General features: G+C 42.9%; 1 protein-coding gene across 1 annotated transcript; it reads right to left on the bottom strand.

Annotated features, from left to right (window-relative positions):
* Positions 1-7,005: 7,005 nt before the first annotated feature.
* HSPB3 (heat shock 27kDa protein 3) lies at positions 7,006-7,766 on the bottom strand. The gene has a single exon (XM_011999532.1). It carries the CDS (start codon positions 7,591-7,593, stop codon positions 7,141-7,143), a length of 453 nt encoding a protein of 150 aa, XP_011854922.1. The 5' UTR covers positions 7,594-7,766; the 3' UTR covers positions 7,006-7,140.
* Positions 7,767-18,320: the final 10,554 nt, after the last annotated feature.

The raw sequence follows: 18,320 nt of genomic DNA on the forward strand, positions 1-18,320 counted from the left end.
TCTATAATCCCAACACTTTGGGAGGCTAGGGCGGGAGGATCGTTTGAAGCCAGGAGTTTGAGACTAGACTGGGTAGCAAAGCAAGATTCTGTCTCTACAAAAAAATTAAAAAATTAGCTGGGCATTGTGCCATGTATCTGTAGTCCTAGCTACTCAGGAAGCTGAGATGGGAGGATCAGTTTAGCCCACGAGTTCAAGGCTGCAGTGAGCTATGATCACAACACTGCACCTAAGCCTGAGCAACAGAGCAAGATCCCGTCGTTTTTTTTTTTTTTTTTTTTTTTCTGTTACCCAGGTTGGAGTGCAGTGGTGCAATCTTGGCTCACTACAACCTCTGCCTCCCAGGCTCAAGCAATTCTTGTGTCTCCTGAGTAGCTGGGATTATAGGCATGTGCCCGGCTAATTCTGTACAATGGCATGACTTCGGCTTACTGAAACCTCCTCCTCCTGGGTTCAAGCAATTCTCCTGCCTCAGCCTCCCTAGTAGGTGGGACTATAGGCGCACACCACCATGCCTGCCTAATTTTTTGTATTTTTAGTAGATACGGGGTTTCACCATGTTGGCCATGCTGGTCTCGAACTCCTGACCTTAGGTGATCTGCCCGCCTCGGTCTCCCAAAGTGCTGGGATTACAGGCGTGAGCCACCATGGCCGGCCAATAGTAGGATTTTAATAGTCAATATTTAAGGTAAAACTTTTTTTTTTTTTTTTGTGGCAGGGTCTTGTTCTGTCACCCAGGTGGGAGTGCAGTGGCGTGATCACAGTTCACTGCAGTCTTGACCTTGTGGCTCAAGCGATCCTCCCATCTCATTTTTGATTTTTTTTTTTCTTTTTTTGTAGAGACCGGGTTCTCATTTTATTGCCCAGGCTGGTCTTGAACTTCTAGCCTCAAGCAATCTTCCCCACTCAGTCTCCCAAAGTGCTGGGTTTACAGGCATGAGATACCGTGCCCAGCCCAAAACTAAATTTAATTTTTAAAATGTTTTAAATAAATAAGAGGTGGGGGTCTCACTATTGTTGGCCAGGTTGGTCTTGAACTCCTGGCCTCAAGCTGTCTTCCCACCTTGGCCTCCCAAAGTGGTAGGATTGCGGGTGTGAGACATTGAGCCGAGTCTAAAAGTAAAATTAAGAATAACAACAAGGTGGAGGACAGCGTTCAGTGGGTAGTAAGGACACAAATGACCTAGTCACAATCAGGAGAAGGATATTGACAATGTTTTTGGTGGGGTGCGGCGGCTCACATCTGTAATCCCAGCACTTTGGGAGGCTGAGGCGGGCAGATCACCTGGGGTCAGCAGTTTGAGACTAGCCTGGCCAACATGGTGAAACGCTGTCTCTACTCAAAATACAAAAAATTAGCCAGGCGTGGTGGTGCATGCCTGTAGTCCCAGTTACTAGGGAGGCTGAGGCAAGAGAATTGCTTGAACCTGGGAGGCGGAGGTTGCAGTGAGCCGGGATTGCACCACTCTACTCCACCTTGGTGAGACTCTGTCTCAAAAAGAAGAAAAAGAAAATGTTTAAATTTTTATACTTGTATTATTTTCCTTCAAAAATGTATATTGGCCTATAAATTTTCAGTCAGTGTTTAAGTTTTAACATCTTAAAGATCAGTAGAAAAAACAAAGAAGTAAACCTAAATTCTGAAAGGGAAAAAAGTAAAGAAAAGCATGATAAACAGAAACATGAAATAAGAAATAAATTCAAATATTTAATTCCAATAAGTAAATGGATTAAACTTATCTACTAAAAGACAGATGGTCAGATTGCATTTTTAAAAATTCAACTACATGCTACTGCTTTTAAAAGACACCTTTAAATACTGTAGTATATTCAATATATTGAATATAAAAGAACAAGAGTTGCCATGTAAATAATAAAAAAGCGGTATTTTTCAGGCAAAACAGAATTTAAGGCTAAAAGTATTAAATAGGGATAAAAAGTGGGCCTACATAATAATATAAGAAACAATTCAATAGAACGAAATTACAATTTTAAACCTACAATTAGGTAAGTTATATAAATTTATACAACAAACTTAAAAGTATAACAACATAATCGAAAAATACACAAAGGAAAAAACGGGCCAGAACTTTTTTAAAAAATGGAAAACTGCCTTTTTATATTGAGAGATTTGAAGACACCAATCTATATGTTTTCTAGGATCTGGGGAAAAAAGGGAAGAACATAGACTATTTGAACCACACATTACAAAGAATGGTATCATATAGATCATTTGATCTTACCACATTGCACGTTCTCTGTATTTCCTTGAGGTTAGAAAACATTAATACATAGGATTATATTTGTATATATACACACACACTTGCGTATTAAACAACACAGGAAATGTAAACAGCAGTTTGAATCATTTACTTTTCAGATTAAAAATACTCTCTCTCTTATTTTGCGGGGGGGTTGGAGGTGGATGTGGGATCTGGCCAACTCAACCACTAAATAAAGTTATTTTCAAAATGTAATATAAGAGCTATACCAAACCAACATTTTAATTTTTAATTCTTCTTTGTGACTAATTATTTGACAGGCTCTCAAGAGAACATTAGTCATTAGTAAAAAGTATTTTTGTTAAACTAGTGGAAATCGTGGGTTTTTAAAAATTTGAGGTTGTATGGTAAATTCCCTCTATTCCCTTAATTTTCCTGGGGGACTTTTTTGTTTTTGTTTTTTACTTTCTTGGGTTTTCTTTGTTGTTGTTGTTTTGAGACAAGGTCTTGCTCTGTTGCCTAGACTGTACTGCAGCCTCAACCTCCCAGGCTCAAGCTATCCTCCGGCCTCAGCCTGCAGAGTAACAGGTATGTGCCACCACTCACGGCTAATTTTTGTTCTTTTTGTAGAGATGGGGACTCGTCATGTTGCCCAGGCTCGTCTGGAACTCCTGAGCTCAAATGATCCTCCCACCTCAGCCTCCCAAAGTGCTCGGATTATAGGCATGAGCCACCGCAGCTAGCTAGGACTTCTTTAAGATTTGTTTCTCCCTGAAAAGAACTTCTCCATGGAGCGGCTCCATGTGCTGAGCCGGCATGCCTGCCCACAGACCTGCTGAGCCTCTTCACAGCCTCCTGTGACGTGCTAACCAGCACAGTACACATCCCCTCATCACACCATCTTGGCTTACTAGTTTTTCCTTGTCTCATTTCTCCTATTTCCTCATCTTTACCATGCTGGGCTTGCACTTTCCAAATAAAGTGTCAGCTCTTCAATCCTCGTCCCAGGCTTTACTTTGTAGAAAGAGACTTTCTAACAGAGAACTCTGACAACAGGACTCATTTGATTGAAGTACTGGATATTATCCTCCTGCCCCTGAGGGTCACCCTCACTTTTCTCCATCCTGCCCTTTGCCCTGGGAGGCTGTTGAACTAGATTGACAGGACTCCCATGCCTTCTGGCCTCCAGTCAGATGCAACCAATGGGGGACCCTAGCAGGAGATGGGAAGGAGGAAGTATTTGTTCTCCTGGCTCTCTCCCTGTAAGAGGTCTCCTTGGACTGGTCGTGCCCTCAGATGGAAGTCACAACTGGTAGTCTCCTCTATGAGACTTGCCTTTTGATTTCTGAGACCTGCTTCCTCCTCCCATCCCTTTGGACCTGGGGGACATAACAACTCCACACTGCACTTCAGATTACTGCACTTTCCTTTGCGGTGCCTCTATGCCCTCCCTACTCCTTTGTAATGTTTCTCTCTCTCTCTTCTTGTTTTGTTTTGTTTTGTTTTTTGAGACAGTCTCACTCTGTCATCCAGGCTGGAGTGCAGTGGTGCCATCTCGGCTCACTGCAACCTCCGCCTCCAAGGTTCAAACAATTCTCCTGCCTCAGCCTCCCTAGCAGCTGGGACTACAGGCACGCACCAACACACCCAGCTAATTTTTATATTTTTAGTAGAGACTGGGTTTCACCATATTGGTCAAGCTGGTTTTGAACTCCTGACCTGAAGTGATCCACCCATCTTGGCCTCCCAAAGTGATGGGATTACAGGTGTGAGCCACAATGCCCAGCCTGTAATGTCTCTTTATAAATAAACCCTTCTTGAATTTTTCCTGTTTAAGAGTATCCAACTGTTTCCTACTGGAACCAAGAATAAAAAGAAATAGTTAAATACTAACACAATTGAGCTTTGTTGAAATAGTGAATAGCCATTACAAATCAGTTCTTGTTTGGCAGAAAAAGAAAGCGATGCACTAATTTTTAAAAAGTCACTGTTGCAGCAAACCCCTATCAATCCCAGTAGGGAAAGCCCCAGGATAAAGAGGCCAAAGAAGAGACCCAGAGCCAGCAGATGAAACGTGGTGTTTTATTAGGGGATTAATACAGGAGAGAGAGTCCAGTAGTGGCAGGCTGGCCAGGAGAACAAAACTGCTTGCAAATATTATGCAGTTTCTACAGTATTTTCACTTAACACACTCCATCTAAAGAACTCCACCTGCCAACTATCATTTAACTCAAAACTCAAGGCCTCAGTCTCCTGTACGGCCCATATTCCATGGAACAGGCTGGGTGGGGGCTCAGATGTTTACCACAGATAAAAAACGAATCTCCAGGTTGGCCATGCACAGATTCTGTGGCTTGAAACACACATTCGGGTACATCTACCATACTGGGTCTTTCTAAAGGTTTCTAAATGATTGTTATCAGATGCATTTACCCTGTAATCGATTCAAAGGTCAAACAATCAGAGTTCTGGCAGAAAATAATTTCATTGCCTAAAGGACCTTTTATGAGAGAGTGGGCAAAGGAAGGAGAATCAATAAGAGATTCACACTAGGTACAAGAAAGAGCAGAGAGTCACCCCTTCTCCTCCTTTTGAACAGACAAAAGAGACAGTGTTACAACCCCGAGCCCTGTGAGAGTGGCAGCCCTGGAGGAACTCAGTCATGAAGGATGCAGCCCTGACAGGGCCTCAGTCTGCAGCAGGTTAGGAGTGACAGAAAAATTCCTTGACTTTTCTCCCCTCTTTCCCACTAATCTCTCTGCAATCTCTGGTCTCCAGTCAGTGCCTCTTATTGGCTGAGCCCAACCAGAAACTAGAATGATGTGGCCCATCAGGGTCAGCCTGCTTGGGTTCAGAGTGGGACTGAGAAGGGCAGAGAATAGTTTGAGTTGGTGGGAGTGGGCAACAGACAATAGCCAGTACAATCAGGATATCAAACTCCATGCAGATATAATCCTAATTTTGTGAAAAGTAATACATGCATTTATGTAGTCCTGTTGTTGAACAAGATATTTAAAATAGCTACCTCATGGTAGCAGAAGAGTCATAGATGATTTTTATTATTTATAGTGTTTGGTATATCTCCCAAATAAAAAAAAATGGATATAAGACTTTAACATTTATCTTTGGGAAAAAATAAGAGCTCATTAGAATTGTGTTTAATCTTATTTTCACAGAAAATATTTTCTATCAGTGGCTCCTCATGGTAGGAATTTCACCTCCTGAATTTTCCCGGGAGGAAAGTCTCATCTAGAGTGAGATCAAGGCCAAAAGACAGGGTTTGTTTGTTTCTCCCCATATTAGTTTCTTTTCGCACTATTCTGCCAATCAATGGGAAAGAATGATAATCCAGTGTGAGACAAACGGTATCCCAATTCTGATCATATTAGCAGATCTGGAATCTCAACTACTGCTATTAACTTTGTTATGCAGCCAAGCTGATCTGTGATAGTCACTTGGTCAAACAAAATTTTTCATATCTGGGTTGGGCACACAAACCTCCGTGTATAAGCATAAACCTCAGATATGCATATAACTGCAAAATCTTTTCAATTTAATTAGACAGTAAACATCCTTCTCAGATTACATTTGTTTTCAAAATAACTTTTAGAACTGTTTGATTCGTTTTTCTATTGCTTTATGTCTTTTACATTTTAACTTGAACTACAGTAAAACAACGTGGAGGAGCACTGGGATACTGTCAGCAATCTGCAGTTGCCCTGGTGTTTTCCACACCCTGCATTCCCTGTCTATTCTTAGCACTGTCCTCGGGCTCCTTGTCAGCTCACATTCAGTGCGGAGTAAAAGGCAGGCAGCCACTGCCTCTGAAGAAATACTTGGTTTATACAGAATGCGATAGCAAACGTTTGGAATGTCCCAGAGCAGCTGCTGAAAGCACTAGTCCTTAATCTCTACCAACGTCTCCACTTTGAGCCAAGGCAGCAGTTTGGGAGAATATAATAAGCACCAATCCTCAGATGTGCTGTGTAAACTCAGACACGCAGTGTAAGTTCAGGTGTTGAACTTCCACTGGCTACCAGGCTATTTAAAGCTGAGGATTATGCAGAGATAGCAGATAGTTACATTTTGCCAACTAAGTTTATGGAGCATCTAAAAAGCACAGATTAAAACTCACTGAATTCAATAATCAAACTTTCAAAAGTGGTGTCCTAAAACTTCATATTAATTTACAAGAGGATATGTTATACATATCTCAGAACATCTTGTACGTGTCCATAGAACTTATACTATTTTTAAAACGTCAAAACACTTCAGATAGGATTCAGTATAGTTTTAAAAAGATAAATGAGGTACATATTTGAATTTTTAAAAAATAAGATTTATATCTGAAAATTCTCACTGACGTTTAAGGCAGTAACAACTATACTCAATCAGAAATAAGATTTCAGACCCAATTTCCAAATACTGTATTTTAATTTTTGAACTCCATATTTACAAAACCTCACTTTAATTAAAATAGACTAAAAAGAAAAGCTTATCAAGTGAAGGGAATCACAACTCTTTTTGGCAAAATAAAAGATTTTCATAAAATGGATAGGAATTCCTTAAATGAGTATGGCTCTTTTGCCATCAGTGATTACAAATGCAGTGGGCATTGTTGGAATAATAAGAAACAATTCTGAGTCCTCTCTGATATCCAAATACAGCTGCGTATATTTTCAATGTTTCAGTTGTAAGAATAGTATCAGTTTAAGCCACACAAACATATTTATAAATTTTCCTTTCTGAGTAAGAATAATAAAGACAACCTCAACATACCAGGAACTGTGAATATATTTTTAATCTTCATAAAAATCGTAGCAAATCATTTCAAATGTGGGTAATACAAAGATTCTCGTGGTACCAGTGGCTGAACGATCATCTTCCCCGTGTCGTCTGAACAGGAACCAATATGATGTCACTTAGCCCCAGCTGGATCCTTTACTTCCACCACCAAAATTCCATCATGACAGAGGACTGCAGACAAATCTTTGGTTTCCACGCCATCTGGTAGTTTGTACTGTCGGGTGAAGCTTCTTGAGATAAAACCGTGCTCGTCCATTCTGGTTCCGTGTTGCGCTTTTATCAGCAGCCAGCCTTCGAAGGTCTGAATGATGATGTCTTCGGGGAGGAACTGGACCACGTCCAGCAGGATCTGAAAACGGGATTTGCCTTCTCGGGGTGGCCTCTCTGCTGCTGAGTTCACTGGAGGAGACTGCGCTGCTCTGGTTTTCCTCAGGTCCACGATGGTTGGCCCAGGCAGTGCGTATAAAGCATGATCCAGCCTGCAGTCTTCTAGACCTCGAGTTTCAAACTCTTCCTGGTAACGCACTGGAATCTCTATGAGGTGCCTCAAAATGATTTTTGCCATAGTGAAGGCAAAAACAGCCTTGAACAGCCTCCTTCAGCCAACCTTTAGTCAGTGGCGAGCCCCTGCAGTTGCCTACTGACTGGATTACCAGTTGAAGCAGCTAGTGGTTTATAGCTGTGCCCAGACGCAATCACTTAATTAGGACTGAATCACAGCACGGCATGCTCTCTTGTCTTTTCATGCACGCTGACAATGAACGGCTATTTATAGGGCATGTTTCCCAGTTGCATTTAGCACACAGCCTGCACAAGCTGCCCAGTCATGGATTGCCCTTACATTCTCAGTTATCCTTGGCAAAGGTATCTGCCTTGCTTACTTCAAGACAAAAAGAGAGTGGGAATCGAAAATGGTATTTGAAAAATATCTGGGTGAGGGTGGGTGCAGTGGCTCATGCCTGTAATCCCAGCACTTTGGGAGGCTGAGGCAGGTGGATTGCCTGAGGTCAAGAGTTCAAGACCAGTCTGATCAACGTGGTGAAATCCTGTCTGTACCAAAAACACAAAAATTAGCTGGGCATGGTGGCTCATGCCTGTGATCCTAGCTACTTGGGAGGTTGAGGTAGGAGAATCGCTTGAACCAGGAGGCAAAGTTTGCGGTGAGCCAAGACCACACCATTGCACTCTAGCCTAGGCAATAGAGTGAGACTCCATCTCAACAAACAAAGAACAACCAAAAATATATGGATGGGTGCTTTCTCCCTGTGAACTTCAGTGATCTAAGGGAATAGGACTTCTTAGAACAGTCAGAGATGTGCACTCATAACATGAGCTGGGATCACATTTTCCCTAGTCTCCAGATACAAAGCTGGGAGGGCAGAATCTCGCTGTAATTCAGAAAGAATTAACACACATGTATTCAAATCTCAAACATTCAACAAACTGCCCTCTGTCCTACGCATTTCCTTTTATTTTGTCTTTTAGTCTTTTGGGCTTAAGGAACATGTGAGACACATTATCTGGGTTTATTTACATCTGACTCATCAAAATTAGATCAGATGACTAAGCTAGAGAAGTGACAAATGTCAGTTGGGGGCTGGAGGGGCATAGGATGGGGAATCTTAGTGACGAAAATAGTGCCACAAAGAAGAGAAAAATGTCAAAGCTTTGAACGATTTGATATGAACGTCCAAAAATCTAAGGATTAATCTTGTCACAGCTCTGCTACTGAGTTGGCAAAAATTACATATAATTTCCCCCCTTAATGCTAAACTTACCCTGAAAAAGAATGAGGCAACTCCTTATCCACAGCTATGGAAGGATCTCCAAGGTATATTAAATCAAAAAGAAAAGTCCAGAGCAGTATATAATATGCTAGTATTTGTACTTTTTTTTTTTTTTTTTTTTTTTTTAAGGCAGAGTCTTGCTCTATCACCCAGGCTGGAGTGGGTGACAGCCTCAAAGTCCTGGGCTCAAGAAATCCCTCACTCTCAGCTGCCTGAGTAGCTGGGACTATAGAACCATGCCATCATGCCCATTTAGTATTTTTTATTGTTTTTGTAGAGATAGGGGTCTTGTTATGTTGCCCAGGCTGGTCTCTAACTCCTGGCCTGAAGAGATCTGTCAGGCCTCTGAGCCCAAGCTAAGCCATCATATCCCCAGTGACCTGCATGTATACATCCAGATGGCCGGAAGCAACTGAAGAGCCACAGAAGTGAAAATAGCTTCACTGATGACATTCCACCATTGTGATTTGTTTCTACCCCACCCTAACTGATCAACGTTCTTTATAATCTCCCCCACTCTTAAGAAGTTTCTTTGTAATTCTCCCCACCCTTGAGAATGTACTTTGTGAGATCCATCCCCTGCCCCCAAAACATTGCTCTTAACTCCACTGCCTATCCCAAAACCTATAAGAATTCATGATAATCCCACCCCTTGCTTGCTCTCTTTTCGGACTCAGCCTGCCTGCACCCAGGTGAAATAAACAGCCATGTTGCTCACACAAAGCCTGTTTGGTGGTCTCTTCACACGAACACATGAAACAAGATCTTTCCACCTCATCCTCCCAAAGTGCTGGAATTACAGACATGAGCCACTGCACCAGGCCTTATTTATACTTTTTTAAAAAGTATGTATTTGCTTATATTAATAAAATCTCTCTGAAAGCTTTGTAGCTGGAGACAGTGAGTGCCTCCTACTAGTGATTGGCAGGTGGGGGCTGGAGGAAGACCTAATTTTTACTATAAATACTTTTGTGCTATTTATTTATTTACTTTTTTTATTATTATTTTTGCCACCATCTTCTTTGTGATACTGTGTGCTTTTTATTTTATTTTATTTTATTTATTTATTTATTTATTTATTTTTGAGATGCAGTCTCTCTCTGTTGCCCAGGCTGGAGTACAATGGTGCCATCTTGGCTCACTGCAACCTCCACCTCCCAGGTTCAAGTGATTCTCTTGCCTCAGCCTCCCGAGTAGCTGGGACTACAAGCGCCTGCCATCACACCCAGATAATTTTCGTATCTTTAGGAGAGACAGGGTTTCACCATGTTGGCCAGGCTGGTCTCAAACTCCTGACCTCAGGTGGTCTGCCCGCCTCAGCCTCCCAAAGTGTTGGGATTATAGATATGAGCCACTGCGCTCGGCCAGTGTGTTTTTTATTTATAGAGTGTATATGGAATATACCTACACACAATAAATTTTAAAATATGGAAACTTTCTTCTCCATGGAGATTAATATTTTCTTAAATGGATAGACTCAAGATTACCTTTCCTTTAAAAATATATGCACTTTCTTCAAATGAAAAAAAGTCTATATAATATTCAAAATCAGAAAATGGAACAAAAATCTTCTTTAGCTCCCTTTATAAGTCTAAAAAACCTTTCTGGACATTTCGGTATACACTTAGAAACATGTCCTAACCATGCTGTTCACACTCAGCTTTTTGACCAGCAGTTTACAGGCTGGTGGCCCTCCAGGGGAAAATGTACTCTTTTAGATATGTTAATGTTCTCTGGCTCATAGAATACTGTGGGATGTTGTCATCAGTGCTGCTCTGAGTAGAAAGTCAAGAACAGAACCCACTGCCAGTGACAAGAAATAGATATGATCTCAAGGATTTGGCATTAAAATACTAGTAAGATTTACAGCAAAACTGAGAGAAAGCTATAGACATTTCCTACATGCTCCCTACCCCTACACATGTACAGCCTCCCCCATTATCAACACTGCCCCCAAAGTGGTACTTTTTTTTTTTTTTGAGATGGAGTCTCGCTCTGTGTCCCAGGCTGTAGTGCAGTGGCACTGTCTTGGCTCACTGCAACCTCAACCTCCAAGGTTCAAGCAATTCTCCTGCCTCAACCTCCCGAGTAGCTGGGATTATAGGCACCTGCCACCATGGTCAGCTAATTTTTGTAGTTTTAGTAGAGATGAAGTTGCACAATGTTGGCTAGGCTGGTCTTGAACTCCTGACCTCAGGTGATCTGCCCACCTCGGCCTCCCAAAGTACTGGAATTACAGGCAGGAGCCACGGCTCCCAGCCTCAAAGTGGTACATTTGTTACAACTGATAAACCTACACTGACACATCATTATCAGCCTGAGTCCATATTTCACACTAAGGTTCAGTCTTGGTGTTGTACATTTTATGCATGGTGGTGACGTGTGTCCACCATTATAGTATCATGTAGAATAGTTTTACTGCCCTAAAAACCCTCTGGGCTCCACTTATTCATCCCTCTGTCTCCCCTAACCCTTGCTCTAAAAAACTTCTCAAAAAAAATAAGGCTATTAAAATGAATACTAGAAAGAGGCTGTTAGGGTGAGACAGAGAAAATGTGTCAAATAATCTTACAGTTTCTTGCACCAGGGATTTCTAAGACAGGCAAAGAAGGCTTAAGTGTGAGTGATAAGTTTCCATGTGTGATCTGTGAATGAGCTGTTGGGATTAAAAATGAGCAATTCCAGCACTTTGGGAAGCTGAGGCGGGTGGATCACCTGAGGTCAGGAGTTCGAGACCAGCCTGACCCACATGGTGAAACCCCATCTCTACTAAAGATACAAAAATTAGCAGGGCATGGTGGTGTGCACCTGTAATCCCAGCTACTTGGGAGCTAAGGCAGGAGAATCACTTGAACCTGGGAGGCGGAAGTTGCAGTGAACCAAGATCGTGCCACTGCACTCCAGCCTGGATGACAGAGTGAGACTCTGTCTAAAAGAAAAGGAAAAAAAAAATGAGCGTGACATTTCTGATGCAACATTCAAGACTTCTACTTCTGCCATTTTCCCAGAATTTTCCCAAAACTGCCCTTTGACTCCAGTCCTAAGCCTGACTGCCCTCACCATGATCATCAGCTACCTTGACTTTTTGTCCTTTTGCAGAATCTGTCAGGCTTCCTCACTGGTCTCCTTCTCCTGCCCTCCTGTCCATCCTTCGCTTTGTAACTAGAGCAGTTGTTCTAGAGCATCACATAGATGACGTCATTCCCTTGCTTCAAACTTGAAGTCAGAAGCTTCTCATCACAACCAGAGTGAAATACAAAATCCTTACCATGGCCTTTGAGAACCTGTAATCCGGCCCCTCTGCCCTGCTCCCCTCCTCCTCACACTAGGGTTCAGTCTTCGTGTTGTACGTTTTGTGCATGCTGGTGACCATGCCTAAAATGGTGGTCCCCCTGCTTCAGCCACACTGGCCTCCTTTCTGTCCCTTGGATACTCTAAGCTTGATTCTCCCTTTCTCAGGCCCCTTGTACTTGGAGTCCCTTTTGTTCTGAAAACTTGACTTTCAAGTTGTCTTAAGGTTGCCTCTTTCTCATCATTCAGGCTCCAGGTCACATGTTACCTCTTCAGCCAAGTCGTTTGTGACCATCTACGGAAAGTACTCTTGTTGTCCATCATAGAACCCTATTTTACCCTTGCTTTGTATTCTTTTATGCCATGATCAGGGCGGTGTGGTCACAAGAGGAGATACAGGAGAGAGGCTAGGGAAAACAAAGTATGTTATACTCACAGGTCCTAGAGACAACTGGCCATGGAGGGCATGGGGAAGACACGGGCAGTCAGGAGGCAGAAGATAGGAGCAAGTGGAACATTTAGCCAGAGCCATTATTGGGGTTTCCACAGGAAGGGCAAGGCAGGGCAGGATGAACAGTTTAGAACTGGCTAGTTTGAATAATTTCAGCAGGCCCTAAGCTACAGGGTGTCTCCAACTGCCTGGTACCTGGCCTTTGGTTGACTAAGGCAAAGGAATGTTGTCTCCTGGAGGGCAGAGGCCACACAGAGGAGAGATGGCTCTGGGTTGGGCAGTTTGCATATCAAAGGCATGCTCCCAGCTGAGCCCTTTGCTGTCTCTTAGGATTGGCCTGCCCTGGGAGGGGCAGTCTCTTTCCAGATGGAAAGGTTTTTAACATATCAAAACATCATAATATACAGAAAATAATCTACCTTCTTTTATTAAAGAATGGGAACTATTTTTTTTTTCTTGCCCCTCTCAAGAGGACAAATAGAGTTTTATTTTATTGCATGCATTCTCACTGGGGGTGATATTGCCCACAAGGAGGCAAAAATTGGTTCCTATAGAGCAAAAAAAAAAAAATCACATAATCTAAGATTATATAAAATCTGAGATATTATGTAATGGTTTGTGATCCTCCAAAGGGCCACAGTGCATAAATGGACATGTATCTGGGTTATTAGAATTTCAATGGGGAGATGGAGGAGAAATTAGGTGGAAAGTGTCTAAAGATATCTGGGAGGGGATAAATGATACAGTAATAAAACAGGTGAGAAACGCTATGTAGTCTGCTTCATTAGTCACCCATGAAGACCCCCATGGCTTATGCCAAATGCTGAAGAGGTTAGGTGGATAAGGATGACAGTATAGATGCAGCAAGGCTGTCCTTGACCAAACCAAGGTCAGAGGCACCAGTAGGGTGAATGTTAAATCTCAGTGACTTGGAGATCATTGACCATTGAATACAGGCGGCAAATTCTAATAACAGCTTGGCTTGAAGTCTGAGAAGGTTTTCCAAAAAGAGCCATGACTCAGCTGGAATAAGAAGGCTGACAGAGTGGGCCACAGGGAGCTTTGAGCAGGGAAGGAGAGGGAGGACATCTGAGTGTTCCAGGTAACACGATGGCATGTTCAAGGTCCTGGAGCCAAAACAAAACATCATGCCAAGAGAAGACACAAGAACCTCAGCATGGCCACAATGCACACTGCAAAGTAGGAAACAGGGAAAATGAGGCTGGAGAGGCAGGGACCAGCCATGAAAAGCCTTGTCATCTGTCTTGAGACAAAATAACATTTTGAAAGTTGCCTGAACTTTCACCAGTTATTTAAGCTGTGACAGTAGAAATCTTAAAGATGATTCTTCATCTCCTCATAATCAAAATTCCTATTGAGGTTTGTTTGTTTGTTTTCCAAATTAAAGTTTGGATTCTATTTTGGAATAATAGAGTTAACTCCAGGAAAACTCAAATCAGTGCCTTTTTAAAAACTTTTCTGGCCGGGCGCGGTGGCTCAAGCCTGTAATCCCAGCACTTTGGGAGGCCGAGACGGGCGGATCACGAGGTCAGGAGATCGAGACCATCCTGGCGAACACGGTGAAACCCCGTCTCTACTAAAAAATACAAAAAACTAGCCGGGCGAGGCGGCGGGCGCCTGTAGTCCCAGCTACTCGGGAGGCTGAGGCAGGAGAATGGCGTAAACCCGGGGGGCGGAGCTTGCAGTGAGCTGAGATCCGGCCACTGCACTCCAGCCCGGGCGACAGAGCCAGACTCCGTCTCAAAAAAAAAAAAAAAAAAAAAAAAAAAAAACTTTTCTGACCATACCCACAATAAGAAATATATTTACTATCATGACCCAGTGGATATACATATACACACACTGGGTACAAAACACTTAGCTTTCCTAGATGAATACACTCTGATGGTCTCTATTCAGTTCTATGTAGCTTAAGAAAAGTCATCCTTGAAACTCTAAATGGATTTCATGACCCCAAAATTGGTTAAAATTGACAGTTTGAAAAGTTACTTAAGTTTTTCCATTATTAAAGTTTATCATGTTTGTGGGGTGAATTACATCTTTGCAGAGTGACTGTGGTGGTCTTAACTGATTGTTCTTCTGTGGCTGTGGTGAGGCATTGAGCAGGTAGGGAAGGAAGGAGTACAGTGGGAGCAGGCAGCATGGCTCATCTCAAATGTTGAAGAGGTTAAGGAAGGTATGAATGGAATCCTAGATTTAGCAGTGAGGGTTTCTTTGACTTAATTGAGAGGAGAGTCCATGGCAAGGTAGGGACAGAAGTTGCACTGTAGTTGGTCAGGGAGTGAATATTACATATAAACTACAATTTTAAGCATGTGAGGGGATGAAAAAATTAGCATAAATTCCAGGTTTGTTTTGTCTAAGATGCTTTTAAGAAAATTGACTAGCCGGGCATGGTGGCTCATGCCTGTAATCCCAGCACTTTGGGAGGCTGAGGCGGGTGGATCCCCTGAGGTCAGGAGTTCGAGACCAGCCTGGCCAACATGGTGAAACCCCGTGTCTACTAAAAATACAAAAATTAGCCTGGCGTGGTGGTGCACACCTGTAATCCCAGCTACTCAGGAGGCTGAGGCACGAAAATTGCTTGAACCTGGGAGGCGGAGGTTGCAGTGAGCCAAGATCCTGCTACTGCAATCCAGCCTGGGTGACAGAGTGAGACTGTCTCAAAAAACAAAACAAAAACAAAAGATAATTGACCATTAGACTGATGGATAGGAAAGAAGTGGTTAGCAAGAGACCCTGACAGGCTGTGCTTGTTTGAGTCTGAGACCTAGATGAACAATATCCCATTTGGAACATTTATTTTAAACAAAGTAATTTCCTTATGTCATCCTCAAGTCATTGGTAAGGTTTTGTTCAGCCCTACAGCCTAATGTCAACTAGGCTTTGGGAAATTAAGGAAGGGACTGTACTATATATTATATACATTAGAGTGAATGGCCTCAGCTACCCAGAGAAGCAGTAATGAGACAACCAATGAAAATAGCTGTTTGGAAAGAGATAAAATTGGCAACCCAGTTAACATCTACACATACCCAAGGGCATCCAAAAAGTTTATGACAGGAGGTTTGATTGGACCCTGGACCCTCTTGAAGGCTGAAGTCAACTCTGGAATGTTAGCCTGGAATGTTAAGGACTTTGTCCTTCCATAGGAGCCATAATAAACACAAATACAAAGAGAGTTGAAGGATGAAGAAAGTAATCTTCCTAAGATTTCCAATCTTCCTTCTTCGATCACATGATCTTTCCCCTGATCAAATACTTGCAGTGGTTCTTGGCTTTCTCACATAACTGTTGTGATTGTACAATCTGATCTTAACTTTCTTTCCAAATCTGTATTTTTAGTATTTCCTCCATCGTATGCTCCAAACTCTTTGGTCTGGAATTCAAGGAGCCCACCAAGACCACCAAATAGGTGTTTGTAAAAAGACATACCTTATAGGATTGTTCTGTACCATCCCAACCCTCCAACCAACTGCTGGTTGCTGTCTGAACATTTTTCTGCTTCTCTGTCTTTTTTTCTTCACATATTTCTTTCAGCAGGGCTGCTATGGTAGGCTTGATAATGCCCCCCAAAAGATACCTACATCTTAATCCTTGGAATCTGTAAATCCTTAGACTCTGCTACCTTATATGGCAAAGATTTTACAGTCATGATTAATAAAGATCTGAGATGAGGAGGTTATCCTGGATGATCTGGCTATGTGCCAGATGCCGTCACAAATGTCCCTATAAGAGAGAGACAGAAAAACACAGAGGAAAAGGCGATGTGAAGACAGAGCAGAGAGGATTGGAAGATGCAGGCCTTGAAGATGAAAGCAATGCAATTACAAGCCCAGGAATCCCAGCAGCCATTAGAAGCTAGAAAAGGCAAGGGACAGACTAACCTCTAGAGCCTCCAGAGAAAGCACAGCCCTGTCAGCTCCCTGCTTTTGGACTCCTGGCCTCCAGACCTGTGAAAAAGTCCATTTCTGTTGGTTAAGCCATCAGGTTTATGGTTGTTACCAGAGCCACAGGATATGAATACAGATAACCTTACCCTCTGACACAGATGTTACCTCTGATGCTCAATGTGTTTTTCCTTTAAGCCTTGACCCAAACACTCCTCCTCCCTGTAGCATTCCCATACGGCTTCAGGTGGATGCAGTTTTGCTGTACTTGCTGGTATGAGGCCCACCTGGCACCATAGTCATAAACTTGTGGATCTCTTTTATGCATTGTTAAGCGAGACACTAGGCTAGAAAACATGAGAGATAGAGTTGGTATTCAAGAACTAGCACAAGAAAAAAGCTTGGGAAGATTCTACTAGTTGAACTGGTATCTAATGTGCTCATGAAACCTCAGGGCCATAAACTCTGAAGGGACTATTTATAAGATTTTTCCTGCTGGGACTGTCGTGATGGAGTCTGATTCATCAGGCACTGCTAAGGGACTGGAATGTCAGCAACCAGGAGTTAGCAGGTGGAGCAAGCCCCACTGTGCTCACTTTGCCTCCCCTGAGTCCCCACTGCTGGGCTCCCCAATGCACCCATACTCAGGCTCAGCTCTGCTCTGCTACTGAGTTGATTGTAACCAAAGCAAACAAATCATCAACAGCCTCAGCTCAATCTCACCAGGACTGGAAATGAATTTAGCCTGCCAGACTCTGTGGCATAGCTAGCTTCAACAGCTGAGCATCTGCCCGCCCTCTCAAATCTCCAACCAGATTCCAGACCACAGCCACTCCTACTCTTGGAGTTGGTGCAATTCACAAAGCTGAACATTTGGCCAAGATTTTCTTCTCTCTTTGCTTTCCTCCCAGCCAAATACCACAGTCCCTCTAAAGGCCTGGATCCTGCCCTGAACTGATACTTTGCTGGTGGCTAGGGCAGTGGTATTTCCTCTAGAGTCCGTTTGTTCTTTCTACAGAGATAGATCCTAGTTCTGTGCCTTCAATCTGCTAACCATGTGTGTTAGTCAAGGTTCTTCAGAGAAACAGAACAAATAAGCTGCTAATATAGAGATCTATAAGCAGAGATTTATTGTTGGAATTGGCTCAGGTGATTATGGAGGCCAAGGCATCCCATAATCTGCCATCTGCAAGCTGAAGAGCTAGGAAATTCAGTTCAAGTCCAAAGGCCTGAGACAGGGGAACTGACGCTATAACTTCCATTCCAAGGAGTCTGAAGGCCCAAGAACCAGGAGCTCTTATGTCTGAGGGCAGAAGATGGATGTCACAGCTCACAGAGAGAAAGAACAAATCCACCCTTCCTCCTGCTTTTTGTTCTATTCAGGCCCTCAAGGGATTGACTGATTGCCACCAACACTGGTGAGGTTGATCTTTTTTCAGTCTATGGAGTCAAAGGCTCATCCCTCTGGAGATACCTCACACACATACCCAAAAAGAATGTCTGACCAGCTATCTAAGCATCCCTTAGCCCAGTCAGTTGACACATACAAGTATCAGAGAAGCCTCTTGCCAGACTGTCTGACTTTTGGGCTTAGGGATTCTAGCCATCCATGCCTCCTGCTTCAAGGAGTAATGGTCTGTAAACATCACTTGAGCAGCCATGCCCTTTGACTAAGTAGGGGAGACTGTAGTGCAGCCAGTGAGAGCAACTGGGTAGCTTCCACAGTTACCCACCCTGCCTCAGCCTCCTTTTCCTGACATTGACTTCTGAGCACCAGTGTGCCTCCCTCCTCAACCTGCCAAGTCTCTATACCTAGGCCCATCTCATCTCCGACAGATCCACTACTTCATGG

This window comes from Mandrillus leucophaeus, unplaced genomic scaffold (genome assembly GCF_000951045.1).
Source record: "Mandrillus leucophaeus isolate KB7577 unplaced genomic scaffold, Mleu.le_1.0 Scaffold597, whole genome shotgun sequence".
Lineage (NCBI taxonomy): Eukaryota > Metazoa > Chordata > Mammalia > Primates > Cercopithecidae > Mandrillus > Mandrillus leucophaeus.